The sequence below is a fragment of the Motacilla alba genome, chromosome 3, assembly GCF_015832195.1.
Source record: "Motacilla alba alba isolate MOTALB_02 chromosome 3, Motacilla_alba_V1.0_pri, whole genome shotgun sequence".
Lineage (NCBI taxonomy): Eukaryota > Metazoa > Chordata > Aves > Passeriformes > Motacillidae > Motacilla > Motacilla alba.
Window position 1 is genome coordinate 98786953 of NC_052018.1, and position 20925 is coordinate 98807877.

The following is a 20925-nucleotide window of genomic DNA, read 5'->3' on the forward strand; positions in this document are numbered from 1 at the left end:
GCAAAAATTACACCATTGTTTACAGTTCTGGCTTCCTTATTCTTCCTGCTAGAGCCCCCTTTTTTCTCCTTTGGCTTCTCCAAAATTCCCACTTTGGCTGCAGTTTTTCCTTGTTGCTGCAATTTTCCATTGTTTCTTTCTTGCCTCAGGCTTGGTTTGTTTCTGCAAAGTTACAGTACAAGAGCTCTCAATGGTTTTGACTAAGTTTAGAAGGGAACTGATGTTTTGTCTTAAATTTCTGTCTGAAATAATTTTTTTCATTATTTGAACACTTCCATGTTCTGAAAGGCAGCCTGGACATTTGTCTGCAAGATGAACATGGAGTAAAAGGTGTGCTTTTTTGCCTTCAGGAAGTAACCAAATGATTCTGTTGAGTTATAGGTCTGAAAATACTTTTGCACATCCCGTAGGAGAGGGTAGACACTGGCAGAAACCAGCCTTTGGAAGTGGTATTTCCTCTAAGGGAAAGGGGATGGGAGCAATTGTATGGAATACTGAGAATGAGACAGATGAGCAGATGGAAAAGCAAGGATAAGGATGTGGGAACGGGGGTGAATGAAGCTTGTGCAGTAGCACACAAACAAGACAATCATTTAAAGGGATTGCTGCCTAAAATTTGCCACAACACACAGACATTTTCAACCTCTGCATTTCTGTATGGCCAGCCAGAAGCTGTGTAATTTGTTGCCAAAGTTGTTCCCTGTCCTGGTTCACAGGAAGTTAACAGCTTCCAAATTGTGCCAGGATCTCAAGTGGTTAAGACATGCTTGATGTGGAGGTTTTGTAGCAGAAATACCAATACTGATGTGAATGGAAACACCTGCCTGAAGACACCAGAAAAACAGCAGATGAAGGGTTAAAGGAGTGGCATGTATTAATTGCTGCAGAACCACACCATGTGTTTCATGCAAATAAATAACCAGAGGACAAAACCCAAACTGGAGCCTTAGAGATAAGGTGACAAGATGATGACCCACAGCAGAAAAACTGTGAAACGCCTAGATAAGGGTAACAAAAGACTCAGTTTTGCCTGAAACTCTTGAAGGGTGAGACACAAGATCATCATATCCACTGCTGAAATGTATAAAAGGTGCATACAAAAATGAAGAAGAACCCATCCCAGAGATGCAGCGGAGTGGTGGTGTTATCCTATGTGCTTCCTGCTATACTTGGCTGATCCTGAGCAGATTGATGCATACAGTCCTGTCCATGTGAGTATGTTGATGGGAGCATGGGAGTGGGTAGGACCAACTTACTGGAATCTTTTTAATATAAAATCATTTTCCCTACCTCTAAGGTCTTGCAATGAGTTTTGTTCCGCGAATTTCCCACAGTAATGAGACTAAATGTTCTAGTTCTGCTAATAGTTCATGTAGGAGGTGATATATATCCATATACATTGATATAAACCCCAGTTGCCTTTAAAAAATACCTAGATAATTAAATTGCAAAGTTGCTATGTTAAAGGAGTATTGCTTCTAAAGTGAGGCACTCAGCTGCTGTGAATGGAAGTCATCTGTTTAATCTTCATGCTGCCCTCTTGTAGGAAAGCTGCTGCCATCCAAATGTTTCTCATTTTCTAAATGCTCAGCTTGAGAGGTGCATTGAATGCTGCCAATTATAGGTGACACTGCTGCACTGAGGCATATAAAGTGCCACAAAAAAAGCACCATAAAGAAAATCAGGCCACCCAAGTTACCTCTCAAGCAGGCTTTCTGCATGAGAGGTTCTGGCTGACCTGGATGCTGCAGCTATAAATGAAGGCAGCGCTCTGCTCCCACAGAAGTAAGAAAAACTTGTGCTCTGACCACGGTCCAGGTGCCTTTCCTCCCTTCCTATCTGTCTCTGCTCCTGGCCATGCTGGTGGCCATGCAAGCTCTGCAAAACAGCCACCTGTACCCAGTGAGGGCTTAGAGACAGCTCCACTGCTGTCAATGCAAGGGGCTGGCTTTTGCTTTTCTCATGGAATTGTGGGGAGAGAAACAATTGAATGCTTGTGTAGCATTCCTGGGTGATAGTGATGAGGTATCCAGGAGAATAATATTTCTGTGTTCTTAAAATCAATAAGGATAGAGAAGTGATACTGGGCAAACAGGGTGCTGAATGAATGCTCTTGGTTTTGTCATTCCTTCAGTGGTGGAGGAGGACATGGGAGTGTCCTGTGAGCAACAGTAATGCCATGGGATTGAATCAAAAAACCTTTATGCAATTAAGAAGTTTATAAATTGAAGATTTCCAGACATATAAATGTGTCTTTGTTCATTCCCACTAAGCTGTGCTGTTTTCCTCATCTCTTCACAGCCATCCTGTTTGAAGGGGTGGGTTGTGCAGGTGAGTTTCTGGTTCCTTGTGCCTTCCTGCTGCCGTGCTCCTGGTCTGATGCTGTGGATGCTGTCTGGCAGACACTGGACACTGCTGCAGGCAGACTCTTGGGCTGCCTTTGAAGAAGGCAAGCTCACCAGTCCTTAACCAGTAAGTGAGAACATCTGGGGATAATATTTTTTATTACTTCTTAGAAGTTCAGTTTAGAGAAAAAAGTGCATTGTCTTTTACCCTCTTTCTCTCACAAGAGCTGGCAGGGCTTAGTTTGAGTTGCATAAATGTTTGCAATAATGTCCTTAATCTAGAGTTCAATGAAAAGATTTGGAGATCAGTCAATGATTTTTCACATGGCAGTTTAAAGTCAAGTTGAAAATACAAAGGTAGCCAGTTCCTTATTCTTGTTCCCTCAAACGTAGGGATATTTCCCTGCTGCCAAGGGGTGGATCTATTCTGCTCTCCAACAATAAAAAGCAGATGATTTTCCTTCTTAAAATACCCAAAGGGGATTGCTAACACAGATCCTCTTCTCTGTGTGCCCATCCTCATGTGCAGAGCCAAATCCCATCCCTTCTAGCAGCAAGGAAAAGCAAATCCCTGGCATTGAGGGCACCCAGATTAACCCACTGCAGGATTAGGATGCTTGAGCTGTTGTTAGAAGATTAGTATTTTTGGTTGTCAACACTTGCTGAACTTGGCCTGAAAATTATTTCCAAAGAGGTCACTGACTCACGGGTGCCAGTTTGCCCAGCACATTGGGAAAGCCCTGGAGTTAAAGCAAGTGGCTGTAAGGATTAAATTGGAGCACTGAATGTGCAGAATATCTTTAGGATTTAAACCTGTCATTGCTGGTGGTGGGGACAGAAGGCTCTGGCAGACTGATCATAATATCTGAGCTCCTGCCTTGCTGGGGAGGTGTTTCTGGGGCTTTGCTTTCTGTAGTTTCCCGCTGATGGCAGTGTGTGCCATTAGGTGGGTGAGCTGCCCACAGATGAACTTTTCTCAGTTCCTGCACAGTACAAAATGAGTTTATTTTGAGGACAGGGCCTCCACAGGGGCATCTCTAGGTAGAAAGCAATTGGCTTCCATTTTCTGTTCTGGGATTCAAACTGTCTGTGCTCATAATGTTTTATTTCAGCTACTAGCAGGAGGATTCATGTTGAGGGTTTTCTAAAATATAGTATCTTCCTCTTGTCAGCAGGGCATTAATACCAGCATAAAGTCTGCTCATGCTAGCTCATCACCTTGTAAATGCTTACATGGTTTTCCAGTGCATGGGGGAGTGACAGTGGAGCTCTGGTCCCAGTGCAACCAGTCCTGCTCTGGTGTGTGTGCTGGTGTCTGAGCTGCTGGTGGAGCACCTCTTGGTGCTGCAGAGGGTGTGCATGGGGAGGGATGGGCATGGTAGATATCTCCTTCTTGAAAAGCAGCTTTCTTTCCCATTTATTTTCTTCTTCTCTTAAAACAAATGAGGGTTCTAAAGAGTCTAAAGATAGACCCTTTAAAGATTTTTGGTAATAGAGGAAGAGCCTGAATTTTCCTCTGTTTATCAGTGGAAAACTGTCCTGATGGTAAAATAACTGTTAGTTGGAAACTGTTTATCATGAGCCAGATGAATACAAACTTATATTTGATTCAAAGCAACTTCTCTTGAAAAGTACCAACCACTGTCTGTGTCATGGAATTGGTTCCAGTGATTTCATTCAGCAGAATTATCTGGATTTCAAGGCCCATCCTCTTGTAAATATGGATTTTATCATGCTTCTCTTTGTGCATCCAAACATAAGCAGCCATTTCTTGTCTGAAATTAATATAACTGCATTTGCCACTCCTGTGACAATATAATTTTATTTCCTCAACAGGCCAGCAAAGATATTCAAAGCCATGTGGAAGAAATAAGCCTAAAACTTCTCTCAGAGAAGATACACTATAGAAAGGTAGGGCCTTTCCATAAAAGCTTCCTTTGTGTTTAACTCTGGTATATTAAAGCTATAGCTGTACTGAGCATTCCCACTTTTGGGAATGCTGTGCAGCCTAGTGAAGCAAGAGACATTCAATTTTAATAACTTTATAAGCACTAAGTACATTGCTCTGTATTTTATGAACGTACCTGAGGGGATTTTTGTAGAACTGCATGATAAAATAATTTTGAATATTTTATCCAAGGCCTGTGTTGTGATTTATTCTGAAAAAAACCCAAAACCTTCTGAAACCCAGAATGTGGGCTTTAATTTTTTTGCCTGGATTACAGAGTGTGGCCAGAGGACAAGGCCACCACTGTGGTGGCATTGCTTCCACTTGTCTCACTGCAACAAGAGATGCATTCTGGAATAACCAGCAAGAACATGGGACAGCAAGGTGTGTGTAGGGGGAGGTGGGTGAATTTTGGTTCTTCCACTTGTTCAGCAGTGTTTCCTACATGCAGAACTTTCCTAGACTTAGGTCAGCATGGACCTGGCTGACCAGCTGTGCCTAACAGGGAAATGCTTGATAAAGTGGCCTGTATTCAGTGAAGAATTTTACGCAACCCATTTGTTGGATGAAAATGTAGTGTTTGGACTATCTGATGAGTAAAGACATAAATATGCCTATACATACGAGATATGTATAAGAGGGCCATAAATAAGACATGCTTCAGCGTGGAAAAAGGTACATCGTAGATTTTAATCTACTTGGAGGAAAGGCCACACAGTGTTTGTAATGGTTCTGCTTGTACTTCAGCCCATTCTTGTTGCAACAAGTGCTTATGAACTTGTGACTTGAAGGCAGTTTCTGGGACATGGGCAGAGTTACTGTGTACATATGGGGGCGGTTTACAAAGTGAAAAAAGGAGAATAAACGCCAATGCCACCATGCTGTGAGCTCAGGCCTCTGTCTTCTTCAAGGAACATGCTATGCACAAACAGCTCTTGTTTTTGATCCATGTATAGAGCACAACATGTTATCTGGCTAATAAGAAATAATCATACTTAAACCACTGGTTTCCACATCAGAATACTTCCAAAGGGTGGACCTCAGAATGCCTTTAAAGGGTGGACCTCACACCTACACGCATAAATAGACAGCAACAGTGCTGGCTGGATGCCCTGCACTTCCCACGGCTGGCAAATCCATGTTCATATGGGCTTTCCACCCCTATCTCAATGGCCAAGGAAGCTCCAGCTGAGATAATTCCCAGTCCCATGATGTTATTTCCAAAGGGTGAAGATAGCTGCTAGTTAATTCACTGCCTTTATATTTGACATGGGGCAGTTCCCAGCCAGACTGTCTGCTTGGTAAGCACTGTGGCTGCACAAGGTAAATAACATTTTGATGCTGAAGAATATTTTAAATTGGCTATAACACTTTAAATTTGAGAGGAAACAAGCAGAAATATAGAATTAAAGGAGTGGATATGGTAAGACTGTGGTGAGCAGACAGAGGTGCAAGTGGAGACTGATCAGCTTGCTTGGGTTGCACTGCTTCTGTGGGGTGGGCTTGCACTGCAGGGCAGGAGCCTTTTCTATATCAAAGAACAAAAATTTACTCATGACCCAATCTCCATCTGGGGCTGTAGGAAGATATTAAGATGCTCACAGGATCCAGACTATGGATCTATGTTGTTTATGGTCAGACTGGATCTACGAGTTCTTTTCCAACCTAAGCTTTTCTGTAGTTCTGTGCATTATATCTGTGTGTTCATCTCTGGAAATATTAAGGTCAGGCTGGACGGGGCTTTGAGTAACCTGGTCTAATGGGTGGTGTCCCTGCCCATGGCAGGGGGGTTGTTGGAGCCACATGATCTTTCAGCTCCCTTCCAATTCAAGCCATTTTTATATCCATCTTGCCCAAACCCCAAATCCAGTCTGTTTCTCCAGCACCCCCTGCCAGCATTTCCCACTCAGGAGTGCTAAGATTTTGAGGTGCAGTATTCTGCATTAAGTGCTCAGTTTCCCTCCTCCTGGCAGGGTTGAGGAAGGACAAAGCAGGCAAGAGCCCAGCACATGCACTCATTAGCTACTGTCTGCCAACAAGCTGGGAACGTGCAATGTTATACGAAATGTCTGGCTGTTATAAAAGGCTTTGGTTAAGTAATCACATTTCTCTTGCATAAGTGCTTGTTTTTGGGAGGCTTTAGCCAATTGGAGGCTGCAGCAGCACACAGACAGAAAGCATGTCTAACTTCTGTGAGTTTTTATTTTTCTTTTAATAGTAAGAAGTGCTTAATAATCTGCTGAGAATTGTATGAAATCTCTTTAGATAGGGTTAGGAGGCGGAGACTCCCCAGCGCCGCTTGTAGCTGAACCACAACTGTAAAACGCTGCCATAAAGCCTGTGTGGATTCCTGTGAGTAATATTTCTGATTCTTCTAATGGGTGTTTGTGACTGGAGACTGCAGGCAGGAAATGTTGCAGACATTTATTGCAAGCAGTAAGTTAGAGGGAGGCAGGAGGTGAGAGACACTAGTGAAACTATTGACCTGTTTAATAAGGCTTTCCTCCTAGACTTCTGTAAGCAAACACAGGCTTCTCTGAAGCTGTGCAATCAAGGTTCTTCCAAATATGCTAATGAAAAAAGAAATGTGATGCTGAAGTCAACTACAGGACTATGGGCAGTCAGAGTTTTGGCCTGACAGGGAGGTCACAGGACAAGCTAGTCCCGTGTACTGGAGCAGGAAAATGCCCTATTCTTATATTCTTTCCTTGACCATTGACAAGTGTACAGTGATATTTTTCTTCTACATTTTCATGGCTTTCAGAAATCTGCATGCCAGTTACCTCCCGAGCCAGAAACGATATCTCCAATAGTACAATACAACAGTACAATAGTGGATTTTTCTTTTCAGAATTTGCTAATCCAGTGTATCTGTTGAAGACAACTGACATAAATCTAGTTGGTATTTCATATCTTGCATTCTTCCACATAGGATTTTAATTTTTATTTTTTGAAAGGGTGTTTTTTTCTGTTAAGATAGAACTGAAAAGGGAAAAAACTTGTATAGATTCACAGAAAACAGAACCTCCCTTCCCACTTCCTTGTGACGTGTCTGGATGCAGCTCGTTCTGTGAACAAAGCCTGGAACTATAAAACAATTCACTGAAGTGGGAACTGGAATTTATTGTTCAAGACTGAGCAATGTGAAACAACTCAGTTGTTACTCCTGCCAACCCTTGAAAGCATTGAAGTGCCACTGTAGAGAGAAAGGAGCTCAAGTGCTGAGCTGTGAGGAGAAATAAAGCTGTTGCCTAGAGTTATGTGCATGTGTGCTTACTCGTAGAGGTAACACTAAACTTTTCTGGCATAGAATAAATGCTGGACTAATGGAAATCTCTTGGAAAAGCTCAAGTCACTACTTACTAACTTTGAAAATTTGTAGAATGTGGATTTTATAGTCTATAAAGTTCTTGAGACGTGCTAAAGCAGTTAAAGCTTATTTGCAGCCAGTAGATGAGGAGGTAATACCACCATGAAAGGAAGTTAATTTGTCAGAGTTATAGGATTAGAGAGGTAAATGTGAGAAGTTATGTTGAACTAAAAGGCACTTGGCTGCTAAGTGAAGACTTCAACATTTTCATATTTGCTTCCTAGAGTGGGCAAAATTGGTAAGCCTGTTTGCTTCAGTAAAACGGTGATGCCAGATAAGCTAATTTTGTGGGCTAATTATTTAGGCCTTTGTGAAAACCTTAGGCAAACCTAAGTTATGGCTCTTGCAATGGAGGGTGGCAGAGCAGGTGGCTCTCCCAAAGCTTCCCATTTCCATTCTGCAATCTCACAAGATCTCGTCAAAGGGAGATGCTCCTAGCCCATGCAAAGACCTTTTTAACTCTAATGAAAACTCCACAAATAAAAGTTGGCCGTTAAAATTTGTGAATCTACAACATTATTTCTAAAACAGTCTCTGGGATGTGGAACAAATCCAGGCTTCCTTTAGGATAAGCTTAAATATCTCTAATGCGTTTCAGAGTAAGATGGATGCTCGACATAAGTTGAAGATTTTGGTGATGTTTCTGTCTCTGGCTACTTTCACGGTCATGGTGATAATCAATGCTGGAAATGCCACTGGGACTTTCCAAGGTAATGCAAGCAAATTTTCTTCATTCAAAGGTGGGTTTCATGCTTTGTATCATATCATTAAATGATACAAGGTGGCTTAGATGGGGTAGATGTGTTTGCTGCCTCATCAACTCTCCAAATACACCTTGTTCTGTGGAAGGTGGAAGTAGCTGGCACATCCTCCAGGTTTACAGACAAATGCTGAACCCTATCCAGTCCCTTGAAATCCAAATAATGTCCCTGTTGAACCTGGATCTAATGGTGGTTGAAAGGCAGTCTTTGCACACCCTTGTATCCCTGGTGGAAGATGTTCAGGATGCTGCTGTGGGTTTGTAGACGACAGAGGTGCTGTATTTGAACACTACCTGGCTGAATCTGCCAGGAAATGCCATCATGCCATCCTCTGGATTACACAGACAGCTGTTTTTTCTGGTTCTGTCTAAGAGGGTAGGTGCATGGTGTTCACAGTAAGGGACAGTGATCCCATAATGGATGTCTAAACCAACAGCAGCACGTGGCTGGTCTGCACCAAGGGCGTGCTCTCCTCATCCTTGAACCCACTGAGACAGGGAGGAATATTGAAGGTTAAGGAAAATCAGCAGTCTTTCCCCATCCTCTGGATGCAACAACACTTTTGTCGGCAATAACATTCCACAGGTCTGTTTAGGACAACCCCCGGAAACATCTCGGCCAAGTACAGCACTGATTTCACACCAGCTGGCTGGACTTTCCTCATCTGGAATGTCATCTACGCCTGGCAGCTCGCCTGGCTCCTCTACGCCTTGTCAGGGATCTGTCGAAGGTATTTTCCCTATTTATTTTTTACAGCATAAATGAGAAGGGACAGTGACTCTTTCCTTTTCGAGTAGCTCAGTCTCTTACCTTCCTTTCAGGGGTTTCTAGCAAGAGCAAACCCATTTGCCGTCTATCTTGACTTGGTATGTTGAAGCTCTGTGGCTGGAGCATCTCTTATGTCCAGCATCCAAAACTGGGAAGCAGTTTGCAGGTGTACACAAACTCCTCTAAAGTGTGGACAGGTATCAAAGTGTGTAAACTCCTCTTTGAGGCTCCATTTCCAGTGATTCAGGGAATCTGACAGATTTACCCAGTACCTGCAGTTACCCACTGCTAGAGGCTGAGAATCCACAGGGGCAAAATTAATGGATTACAGAGCTAATGTTTTGAGTTTACTTTCTGTTAGAGATCAAACAACCAGCACTGAGGAGTCTCTTGGTTTGTTGAACTGGACTGGAAACTTTTCCTGGGGCTTTTCCTGGGGTACTGATTTCCAGATCAATAACTGCCTGACAGGGAAAGCCACAGGCATTTCTGTATTGTGTCAGAGAAGGACACAGAGGAGATATAGTCTGATTTAAGCCAAAATGTTTAATTCCAATGTAAAATCCCTCCTAATATAAGGAAAATGAGGCCAGAAAGGTTTGTTTGGTCAATGCAGGCATTGTTTTCCTCTCTCCATACCCACTTTTTCCTGGCAGGAATGAACTTGGATATGTCTTCATAAAGCCAGACTTGCTGCCAACACCTTTTTATGTGGCATGGTGTCTGAATAATGGCCTCAATGTTGGATGGCTCTTTCTGTGGGATCGAGAGTAAGTTGTCTTCTGTTACAATTACTTTTTAACACTCTTGATGGGATTGCCCCAGTACTTTTTTTTCCCTCTATTTTTTTTTTAACTTTGTGTGTGAACACTTAATCACACCTGTAAAACTCTATGCCAGGCTTTGCCAAAATGTAGCCTTCATAAAAGTTTGGGGGTTTTGCATTATGTTGTCATCTTGCCCATGAAACAGATTGGTCATTGAAGTCTAAGACCTCCTCAAAGCTGCTGTTCTACATTTTTACCTCCACACGTAAGACAAGAGCCATGCCTCTCTTCATTAATGCAGTTAAGCTCCTTGCCTTGGATGGTTTCCATAATGATGGTCACATTAAGGGCTTATGAGAGCACCAGTGTCAAGAGGTGAAGAAATCACTTGCAGTCAGGAAAACAACTTCATGATTAACAGAGTAAAACAGCAACAGCAATATGTCAAAATGAGGCCTATGTGTAGTGATTACCTTTATTAAAGGCTGATCGACTTAGAGCCAGTAAAGGCCAAACACCAAAGCTACAAATTAAGGCATTGTGACACCACTGAGAAAAATGTGATGTCTATTGTGTGTGTACATGTTCTTTGTCCTAGATACCTCCTTCCAGCCCTGGTGTTCCTGGCAATCCTCTCTCTTACCACATGTGCCTCCCTTTTTGTTTCCCACCGAGCCTTGAGCATCCATTCCTCATGGTTTGTGAAGGCTCACAAAGCTGAGCTCTGGCTCATCCGCATTCTGGTAGGTGGCTTTTGAGAAGCTGTGCTGTGGGTAAATGGTAAATAAAAACAACCTCTGTGCAGTGCTGGAGGTATCAAGAGTGAAAGATCCAGTGGCAGAACATAGCTAAGGAAATATTTCTACCCTGCACAGAAAAGTTCCTAGCAAACCTTCTGGAAAGGCATCTACATCTCTTGGCACAAACTGGGAGTGGGCTCTGTTCTTGGCATTTCCTGAAACACCAGTGTAACATATAGCTGGACTGGATCTCTGGAGCCCCTCGGGACTCCAAGGCTTCACTTTTTCTCTATGTTGAGGGTGTTTTCCTGCAGCTAGGTCCAGGAGTCTGGTTTAACTGCACCGGGGCCTATGGGTCACCAAAGACAAACAAAGTGTGTCACTCTTGTCCTCTTGCTGTGCTACATGGCAGGTGCAGAACGGGCTGGCCCTGTACGTGACATGGACCAGCATCGCCACGCTGCTGAACTTTGCCGTCGTGCTGATCTACAAGTGGAACGTGTCCAATGAGAAAGCAACCACTGCTTCCCTGAGCATCCTGGCTCTCGGGCTGGTCACATGGTAAGCAACCCCAAGGGTTCCCACCAAGCCTCAGAAACCCCTTCCACCTCTCACCAGTGGTGACCAGCTGTTCCAGTTCACTCATCACTTGTCCCTCCCACAACACCAAGTACAAAGGCCTCTGTTATAATTCATGGCAGACGAATTGGGAGTCTGGGCAGAGCTTTTATCCCCTGATCTCAGCAATGCCAATAAGTCTTCTGGGCCAGGAACATGTTTTTTTGACTTGCACGAGCCCAGCCTGCCTTAGATTTACAGCTGAAGGTGTGATATAGAAACCATATGAAACATGGCTTTATTTTCCCCTAAAGTTACCTTAAATAAATTGTTTATTAATTTTTTGTATATTAGTAAATGAAAAATTTTGGACTCTTGTCCCAGCTGACCCACAAAGCCCCTCATTCTCTGTCTAATTCTTTCCCTAGGGAATGGAAAACAAAATACAGAGAAAATTCTAACTTTGGTCACTCTTTTTCTTCACAGGTTTTATCTAGAAAACTACTTTCTTGACAAGTATGTCCGCTATAACCTCACAGTCTACCCAGTGGTGATAGCAGCTCTGACTGGCAGCGCGTGCAGGAACGGCTCATTTTCATCCTCACTGACCAACGACATTTTTATAGGTGAATCTTTCCAACTCCTGCAAAAGAAGGCCTGTAAACACTTCATATCTTCCTCTGTATTGAGGGCAGAGAAACTTGCCATTAGAAAAGCATTATTTGTTAAAAGCAGAACTAGGGACATATTTGAAGGTATTTGTTTTGCTAAGGAAAGAGCAGAGCAGAAATCACTGCCCATGAGCCTCAGGGCTGAACTCAAAGCTTGTGTTGTCTCAAGTTCACTTCCCAGTGCAATATGTTTGTCCTACAATCCTCCATCACCCACTTGGTTCCTCCAGCAGCTCCATCTGATGTAGGGCAGGAAAGGAAAAGCAGGGCTGGGATGAAGGCTGTGGACTTCCATTTGCCCTGTATTGTTGGGCATATTGGAGCAGTGCATGAGCTTCTGACCCACAGAAGGCTTCACATGCTCCTCTCCTATGCAGAGCCCAGGCTAGCCTTAACAAGTTTTCCTGGGATTATCTGGTTGCTGCCAGCCACTGTAGCAAAGTTGAGTGTAGTCATCCGTGGTAAAAGGGCTTAAGCTGTCCAAATTCTGTACAATCGCAGTCTGGCAGAAGCTGTACCAGTATGAGCAGTTTTGTGCTGGCATAAAAGGCACTGAGCTGTGTGAACTCTGAATCCTGCTGAAACAGTTTGAGATGTCTATTCCCACCATGGGGTCAGCAGAAGGGAGCATGTTCCCACCCTTCAGCATTCCCACTGCCACATACCAGTGGCCAAAACTAAATTCTGGACTGGAATCACCATTGGAGCTGCTCCAGTACAGTTCCCCTTGCTGTAAGTGCAGCTGGTCATGGCATGACCAGCCATGTCAGAAAGCACCCAGCTTGGCAAAGCTTGTCTGCCACAGCCATGGGAGCACTGGAGGCTCCTCTCCTGATGATTGTGGCCACCAGGAATGTGGATATGTGCAGGTCTCTGGCAGGCAGCTCTGTTCCTGCAGTAGGTACATTTCTTACCAGCAAAACTTCATTCTTAGTGGTTCAGCTTGTTTGGCTGGTAGGACAAGAATGTGCTTTTCCCAAACTAGTACATGTTTCTTTATATAGTTCAACTATTCTTGGAGTATTTTGTTAATGTAATGTATTGTAAGTCCTGTGTCCAGGAAGCCTCCCCCTTTTTAGACATTCCTTGACCTGGAAGCATTGGGCAAGTTTTACTGTATAGCAGTAAAACTCTAAGAGATACAGCTCTTGGGGTAATGGATCCTGTGCAGGCAATTGTGATTTTTTTTCCCTTGCCCTGAATATCCCCTGTTCTGGGAGGTAAAGTATGACAAGAGGCACTGTCTTTTTTTATGCTCTAACATGCCTCTGTGTTTTTTACCCAGTTGTTCTCCTGGCATTGACGTGCTTGATCTTTGCTGTTCGGCTGGGACTAGTCACATGGAGACACTGGAAGAGACCACTGGAAGCATCAGAATCCCCAGGTCCATCAGGCACAGTGGCCTGAGACCTCTGGCACATTGTGGCTGATATTTGAAAGGGAGAAAAATGAATTGGGCATGTGCTGGTCCTTCCTTCCTGTATCCATTTCCTTGTGCATTTCTCTCCTTTTCTCCATTCCAAATGCAGATGTCTTGTGTCTGCAAATGTGTCTTGCTCCCACATTCTCTCAGATCAGCTACTCACAACCCTGTCTTGAATTCCTTTGATTTTACCCTGGAAAAGTTCAGGAAAAGGTCCTGAGTAGCCCTGTGCACCTTTGTGATGCCGGGGCTGTGGCTCTCTTCTCCTGCCACTGCAAGGATGGCTGCCAACAGGCACCCAGCAGGCTTGCACACACAGTTGTTCTTATTTTTTTTCTTGGTAGCTCACTTTCTCTGAAGTGCAGATCCAAATGAACTGTCCCTGGGGTTCCAGGGGAGCAGTGGGAGGTCTGTCATTCCCTTGGCCATCGGTGCTGAGCATCCTCAAGCCCTGGTGCTGTCAGCAGATCTCCTGCAGGCAGCCACTGCTCCTTTTCCTGCTTCTTTTCAGCATGACAGGAACAGATACTACAATTTGATATCTACCTTTGCAGTGTCAGCTCTGCTGTTTGATATTCAAGGGGGCAGGGGGAGTGACTGAAGATTTCTGACACAAATGTGTCGCCTTTCCCTGAGCTGTGCACAGCTTGGGCTGGCTGGATGTCTGTCACTGGGGGAGGGTTTGTGGCTACTCTGGAAGGAGGTTAGATGTACAGATGAGCTGGTACCTGATCTGGGATGAAGTCTGATGCTTCAAAGGAAGCCTGTTTAAAAAAAAAAAAAAAGAAAAATTGAACCCGTAGAGCGAGTTCATCCTGCATCAGTGCCTTCTCATGTGGCTTCACCACTTCTGAGTTGGGATTAGGAAGCCTAAAACTGGATTGACTGAATTTTTGGACCACTGCCTTTCCTTCCTGTGCCTAATTGAGAGTTGGTGGTGCCTCACAGGTGTCTGGAAAGTCTTTGCACCAGAAAGGTGCTTTCAATGCATCTTGCAGTGTTATTAACAAAGCCAAATTCTAAAATAACACGTGCTGTTGTTTACATTTAGCAAAAACCAAAAGCAGTGTAATGCAATTCCTCTCATCATTCTGGTGGTTTTTTTTTTTTTTGTTGTTGTTTTTTTTTTTAATTTTCAAATAAATCAGCTAATTCTACCACTCTGCCAGTAACTCTGTAAATCATCTACAGCAACTGTCCTGGCTCCCACCTCACTCATGCCCAGGGTTCCGGAGTGACTCTGGTCCCTTGCTGGGATCTCATGGATGTAGGTGCTTCCACTGATGATCAGCCTTGGAGGTGAAGAGTTGGAGGTTGTAGATTGCTAGGTATGATTTAAACTCCTTTGACCAGCATGCTGTTCATTAAGTTTCTATTTTATTGGCTCTGCCTCCCAAGAGCCCAGCTAATAAATTCCCAGCAGCCTCTCCATAAGCTGCCTTCTTTAATACAGGGGCATTAAATCCACTGGCATGGGGATTAAGGGGTCCAGGCAAGGTGAGAAGCTGCTGTGAGGCTGTGCAGTAGTTAATACATGGGAGGGTTTTGCATCCTCCCCAGCAAGGGCACTGCAAACACCTCCTGGACTGGGGCAGCCACGCTGCTTTTTCACAGGACATTAAAAAATGCCTTCAGGAGGTTTCTTGGTGTCTGTACCTCATTTCTGTGCTGGCCACATGACCAGAAGCTGTATCAAAGAATGCAATTAATTATCTGGGGAGAGTTGACAGGGCTTTTGCAAAGAGAAGTCCTGTCTCACAAACCTGAAGGGGTCAAAAAGCACAGGCAAGGGTGAACTGTCCCATATTGCCACTGGCCTCTACAGAGGCACAAAAGCTGCCAAGAAAATCAAAGTCCTCCCACTGGAGATTACAGTTGGGAAGCAGAGAGATTGTTTCTCCAGGAAGAGAGCTTGCTGGAGCCATGTGTTACGGGCTGGATAACGTGGTCACTAAAAAGGAAGGGATTGAACAGTTATTTAGGATGGTGAAGGAGAAGGCAGACTGGGGAATTGCAAAAAGGTGTTATGAAACTATGGAACTGATAGAGGATTGAAATCATTGCAGGGGTGTCCCAAATGATGCTGTGCTTCACCTTGCAAGTGACACCCTCTTACCTGGCCCCTGCCACTTGGGCACAGAGTTTGGGGTGTTGGCAGCTGTTTTCACCCAGACACTTCCACATCTGGCAGCAGCAGAGGTAAATCACATATCAGGCATGGCAGGAAAGGAGTAAAACTTACAACACCCTCCTGCCTGTCTAAAGCTACTGTGCACCCACATCTTGAGGGCTTTGTGCAGCACTGGTCCTTGCACTCCCAGGAGATAATTATGGGTTTGGGGAGAGCAATGGCATTAGGGAATGAGGTGCGTCCCTGCCCATCCATGCTCCCCAGAGCTGAGGAGCAGCTCAGGAATGTGAGCCCCTTCTCCATGGGCACCTTGATGTGGTGGCCCAGGGCTGGGTGCTGCTCTTCCCCCTGCTCTCACCACTCCAAAACCAGCCATGAGGAGAGATTCAAAGGCCCTTTTCTGATGAGGTGCTGCAGCAGTACCCATTTAATCTTTGCAGACCTCCCTGTGAGAAAGCCCCTGATGACTGCCCTGCAATGATAATGCTGAGCTACCCCAACCCTCATTTGGCCACCCACAAATAATTTCCTGGTCCCCAAAACCCTCTCCAAGCCTTACTTTCCTATAGCTGGGGCAGACAGAGGTTCCCACAGCTGTCCCAGCGCACAAAGTCCAGCCAGCTTTGGGAAAAATGGCTTTTCTTGCATCTGCAGCAGGAACAGGAACCTAAAAATAAACCACCTGCCCCTTTCTCTTTCAGTGAGCAGGGGGGAAAGCAGATAAAAAATAAGTGCGACCCTTCCTCTTCCAAACTTGGGGATAAAGATAGCTTCAAGATTATTTTGAAAGGCTTTTTTGTTTTTCCTGAAATGCCTTTTTTTGACTTGTCGTTCCAAACCCACCAGTACATGATTTTGCCCACAAAAGATTTTTCTTTCAGCAGAGCTGCATTTCAGAAAGCTGGAAGCCTGCCAACCTTTTAGCAAAAAATAATCAGTCCAGCCTTTGTTTCCATGAGGGATTATGGGATTTGGGTGAATTTTACAGGATTTAAAATTTCTTGGAAAGCTGGTGGCCTTAAGAAGGCAAGGCCTGAAAAATTAGTTTAGTTTGTGAAAAGGTGGTTCTGAAAAGGTTCATGTGCCTTGTAGCCCAGCCTGGGATGTGACCCAAGTCCCCTAGACACATGGGGCTGGAAGATGGATGGGGCTGGCAAAGCCAGGTGTGATGAGGTTCCCAGGGCACGAAAGTTTACTTTGCTTTCTGATACAAAATCTGGGTTTACACTTCCCATCCTCTGCAGAGATTCCCTCTGTGGGTACACAGGGAAAAAGGGAAAAGCAGGCTGATCTATAAAACACCACTGGGTGTTTTATACAGTTACACAGGGGTGTAACTTCAGTACTATGTCTGGGGATGCTCCTTCTCCAGTCTGGGGCCAGCTCCTGCTCAGGCAGCCTCCATCTGAGAATGACCCATCAGTTTATCACACTTTTTCCATATTGGCTGGGCTGGATATTTCTGAAGTTGCTAGGCTCTTGTTTTAAGTAAAAGTTTCTGTGAAAATCTGATTCAAAAGAATGTTGTATGTGAGAAATTGTGGGGCAAGGGAAATATGCATTTGAACTGAGAAAGCAAATGTGTTAATTCAAAAAGAATTCTTTCTAAAAAAATGACCCTGGGTCAGGCTCTCATTAAAGCACACACAGCTTCCAGAGAAAACCATGCTTCATTTCTTGCCTTAGGACTCAGCTGGCTCCTCTCAGCCATGGTGAGAGCTGATAGGAGGCTGGGATGGGGGCAGTTTCCCTTTGACACCTCCCACCAGCAACAGCTTGCTCCAAGCAGAACTCCCTGGACCTCATCCTCATCCTGCCCACAACCCCAGAACACTGCACCCCCTCATGATGCTCTTGGTTACAGAGCTCAGGCAGAGTCCAGGCAGTAGCCTCACTTGCTGGGCTCCCAAAAAACAGAGCACCCAGGCAGGGGAGACATTGTGTTACAGGCTAATTTGTTCTTGGCTTAATGCTACCCTCAGGACTAATTACTTTATATTAAAACATCTGTGAAATGGAGTAATAAATAAATAAAGCTGAGAGAGAAGAGATGTTACTCCACAATGCAAAGCACCAGAACAGAAAGCAACATTGCTTTTCATCTGCAATTCAGAGCCACTTCACAAACCCATCTCCTGGCTGCATCCAGGGGCAAGGGGCACAGTGGGATACAGGGACTGCTGCTGAGATATTGGCACAGGTGGCACCAGCCACAAGGGCCACCAGCAGCAGGAAAACATGGAAACAGGAAAACACTTCTCATGTCATCTTGTCAGAGGAGCCCCGGCCTTGGAGAGGGAACACAAAGACGGGTGGCTCCAAACGTGGCACCCCCAGCGCCCCAAGCCCAGCCCTCGCTGGCTGTGCCCCCATTTCCTTATCTGTGATGCTGAGACGAACAGGACAAACCTCTCTGTGGAGGACTGTGAAGAACTCCAGATAAAAGCGCGGAATACATACGAGGATGATTAAAGACAGCAGCGCCCTTTGCTATGCACACAGTCTAAACACGCTGGGCCATCCCGGGCTCTTTGAAAACTGTTAGATGTTTTCCAGCTAAATATTTATTTTATCTGCCAGGACAGCCCCGTGTCGGGAGATCAGCTCACTCCCTCTGTCAGCGGCATCTCAGCAAAGGCTTATGGGCTGGGGCAGGACTCACGCATGGGCTGAAATTGTGGGAAAAAATGCTGCAGCAGCCTCAGAGCCTGACCCTGCTCCCAGCAGAGCTGGGACACTGCTCAGACCATGCATTGGCTGTGTGATAGCGCCATAGGCCTTCCCTGCTGGAAAATTTTACTCAAAGCCCTTGAATAGCCACACAAAGATTCTGTGTTTTCTTCCTCCTCTTTGGGAAGCAAGGGTCTTGAAGGCCTTTGGCCAAGGAGCTGGTAAAATGTGATGTTTAATCAATCAAGAAGAGATTGATTGTTGCCTGCTCAGGGTGGGGCCAGTGGGAGTGCTGGAAGTGACAGCGACATTAGCTGGTAACTTGGGTCGCCTCAACACTGTTCAGGTTAAAACATGAGCTTAAAAAAATGGGCATTACTGAAAAGTATTTAGCTTGAGTAAGTGGTCCATGGCATATTTTTATCCAAGAGAGAAAAAACCAAATTGTGTTTGGGCCTGCGGTTGCCATTGCTTACCCTGGTGGCAATGCATATTTTGGCACCTATTTAGCAGGAACAGAATAGAGGAATATTTTGCTGTGAAATAGTCTCAGGGCTGAGAGAGGAGCACAGGAATTGAGCAAAGACATGTGAGAGCTGTGTCAGACTAGCCTGGGAGCCAGAGTCTGCGTTTCCTTGTCCTAACTCTTCACCTTAAGCCCATTAAAAATGTTACGGACAAAACACCTGCATGCTGTTGTTGTTTTGGGCTGTGGTCTGGACCAAAAATGCAGTCTCCTGGGAGACCCACTGTGTTTCCCCTTGTTTATGGGGTGCCTTTCACCCTGCAAATATGTTTCTGCCTAATCCTACTACCCTTGGCATAAGAAAGTTACCTCCAGGAGTGGCAAAGTATTTGGTAAGAAAAGTCCCATCAGAGAGAAGCTCATCACAGATGCACTTTGAGAAGACCAGAAATCATGAGGAGACACCTACTGTGTGCCTGACACCAGCAGCAAGGGCAAAGTCATGGCTTAGGCCTGCACATGTCCTCCATTGCTGCTGGAGCAGGTGGAAGTGTTCCATGAGGCATTTTTGTCTGATGGCTCCTTGATACCCAGGACAGACCCTACACACCAGTCATGCCAGACACATTCCTACCCTGATGCAGCAAACCACTGTTTGGATGCTTCTGACATCTCCTTGGGAAGACATGGCCCAAGGAGATGCATTGGAACACTGTATTTATGTATCTCTCTGCATTATCACTCCATCAGGAACACCATCTCTCCTACCTGGAGCTCACCTGACCAAAAGATGATAGGAAATGACTGACATACTGTCCACATAACACTGGCCAGAGGAATGTATTCTACTCAAAACAGTAGGAAGAAAAGCTGGTGGTTTAGTGGGATGGATGGAAAACCAGGAAAAACTCTGTTGTGGTTTCTCAGACAAGAACATCTTGTTCAGCCAAATGCAAAGGTGTTCCTTGAGGACACTCCTGCAGAGACGAGGAGACGGGGTGATGGCAGTGATGTTGGTGCCTAGCTGGGAAAATGTAAAGGAAGCATTTGAGAATTATCACAGCATTACCACAAAACATATGCAGGCAGGGTAGGAATGAGGTCAGGATTTCTGCAGCATCTGATCCTTTTTCCTTTTCTTCCAGCACTGGCACCATGTGGAGGAGGGGAACATGGTGCTCCTGTCCATATTCCAGGCTGAGGGCAGGGAGGATTCCTGCTGCCCTTTGGGAAATTTGGTCACACAGCTGCTACCAGACTGAGGTGTCCCCCAGTGTTGGAGCTGCTCCAGCCTACAGTGGCAGTGGGGACACTGATGTCAGGCAGCAGCTGCTTCCTGATCCTGCTACAAATCCAAACCCTGCAGAGTCAGCCATGGCTGCTTGTGGATTTCTTTGCTCTCTGCAGTAGATTTTTGAGTGCAGTATTAGTTGCATGTTATCAACTTGGGCAGGGAGAAGCTGAAACAAAGCAAAAGCCATCCATGATGAGCTACCCTGGTTACCTCACTCAGATGTTGTGCCCATGTCCCTGTGTGGGATGCCAGCCCTGCTCATCACCCCATTCTCTGCCTGAAAACCTGTCCCTGGGGCTTCCCCCGCGGGTATAAACCCGGCAGAGATGTTGATGAGTCACAAATGTGCGCTCCTTAAGCAGTCAGGAATTGCAGCCCAGGCCCTGGGGTGTGTGCCCAAAGCATCACTCCACAAAGCCTGAGCTAAAACCTGGCCAAATTTTAATCTGCTCTCTGGATACTGAGGGCAACCTGCACGTGGGCATCCACTGGCGAGTGCAGAGAGCTTGCTGCAGTCAGCTGAGATGATTTCCACTATCATGAGGGTGCAGTGAGATGGGTTTTTTTCAATATTAATGAACCCTTATATGTTTCATTCTGTTAAATGGGAGGAAGTGAGCAGCACGAGGTGTCCTGGGGCTGGCTTACACCATCCCTCATGCTACATGAAACTCAAGCTCTTGAGAGATGCACTTTAGCCCTACCAAAAAGCTCCAGTGGTAAGAATAAAAGTGCTTTGCTCCCACCCACTCAGGGATTGCAGATGTGTTGCTGAATGGGCAGACAAGAACTTCAGCAGCTCAGCCAGCCCATGGGGTTATCCAGTGCCTGAGGGCAGGATAACAACTCACAGCAAGACTGGGACTTGGGGCTGGCATAAAGAGAGTCCACATTAGGAAGGCCCTAGGGCATCTCTAGGATAAGACCCACTTGTGGGGTTTCCCATGGTGTTGCCTTTGATGTGTCACTCAGAGAAGCCCATGGGGAAAAAGGATCTTCCATTTCTCGCCCTC

The 20925-nt window shown here is 45.2% G+C and overlaps 1 protein-coding gene across 2 annotated transcripts; it reads left to right on the forward strand.

Annotated features, from left to right (window-relative positions):
• Positions 1–901: 901 nt before the first annotated feature.
• On the forward strand, positions 902–17602 carry LOC119699817. 2 transcript variants are annotated; one of them, XM_038133792.1, is made up of 11 exons: positions 902–1211; positions 2302–2472; positions 4182–4256; positions 6559–6645; positions 8262–8373; positions 9010–9154; positions 9849–9962; positions 10558–10702; positions 11112–11260; positions 11744–11883; positions 13214–17602. In XM_038133792.1, exons 5-11 carry the CDS (start codon positions 8268–8270, stop codon positions 13333–13335), a joined length of 921 nt encoding a protein of 306 aa, XP_037989720.1. In that variant the 5' UTR covers positions 902–1211; positions 2302–2472; positions 4182–4256; positions 6559–6645; positions 8262–8267; the 3' UTR covers positions 13336–17602. The 2 variants fall into 2 exon arrangements, with proteins under 2 accessions (XP_037989720.1, XP_037989719.1); XM_038133791.1 differs by lacking the exons at positions 902–1211; positions 2302–2472; positions 4182–4256 and adding an exon at positions 6416–6485.
• Positions 17603–20925: the final 3323 nt, after the last annotated feature.

What these genes read in the sequence shown, in the direction of transcription:
- LOC119699817 (XM_038133792.1), top strand. Translation starts at nt 8,268, where the DNA reads ATGGATGCTCGACATAAGTTGAAGATTTTGGTGATGTTTCTGTCTCTG. An exon ending in TTGTCAGGGATCTGTCGAAG is followed by an intron (nt 9,155 to 9,848) that starts GTATTTTCCCTA and finishes TTTTCCTGGCAG; the next exon opens with GAATGAACTTGGATATGTCT. An exon ending in CTCTTTCTGTGGGATCGAGA is followed by an intron (nt 9,963 to 10,557) that starts GTAAGTTGTCTT and finishes TCTTTGTCCTAG; the next exon opens with ATACCTCCTTCCAGCCCTGG.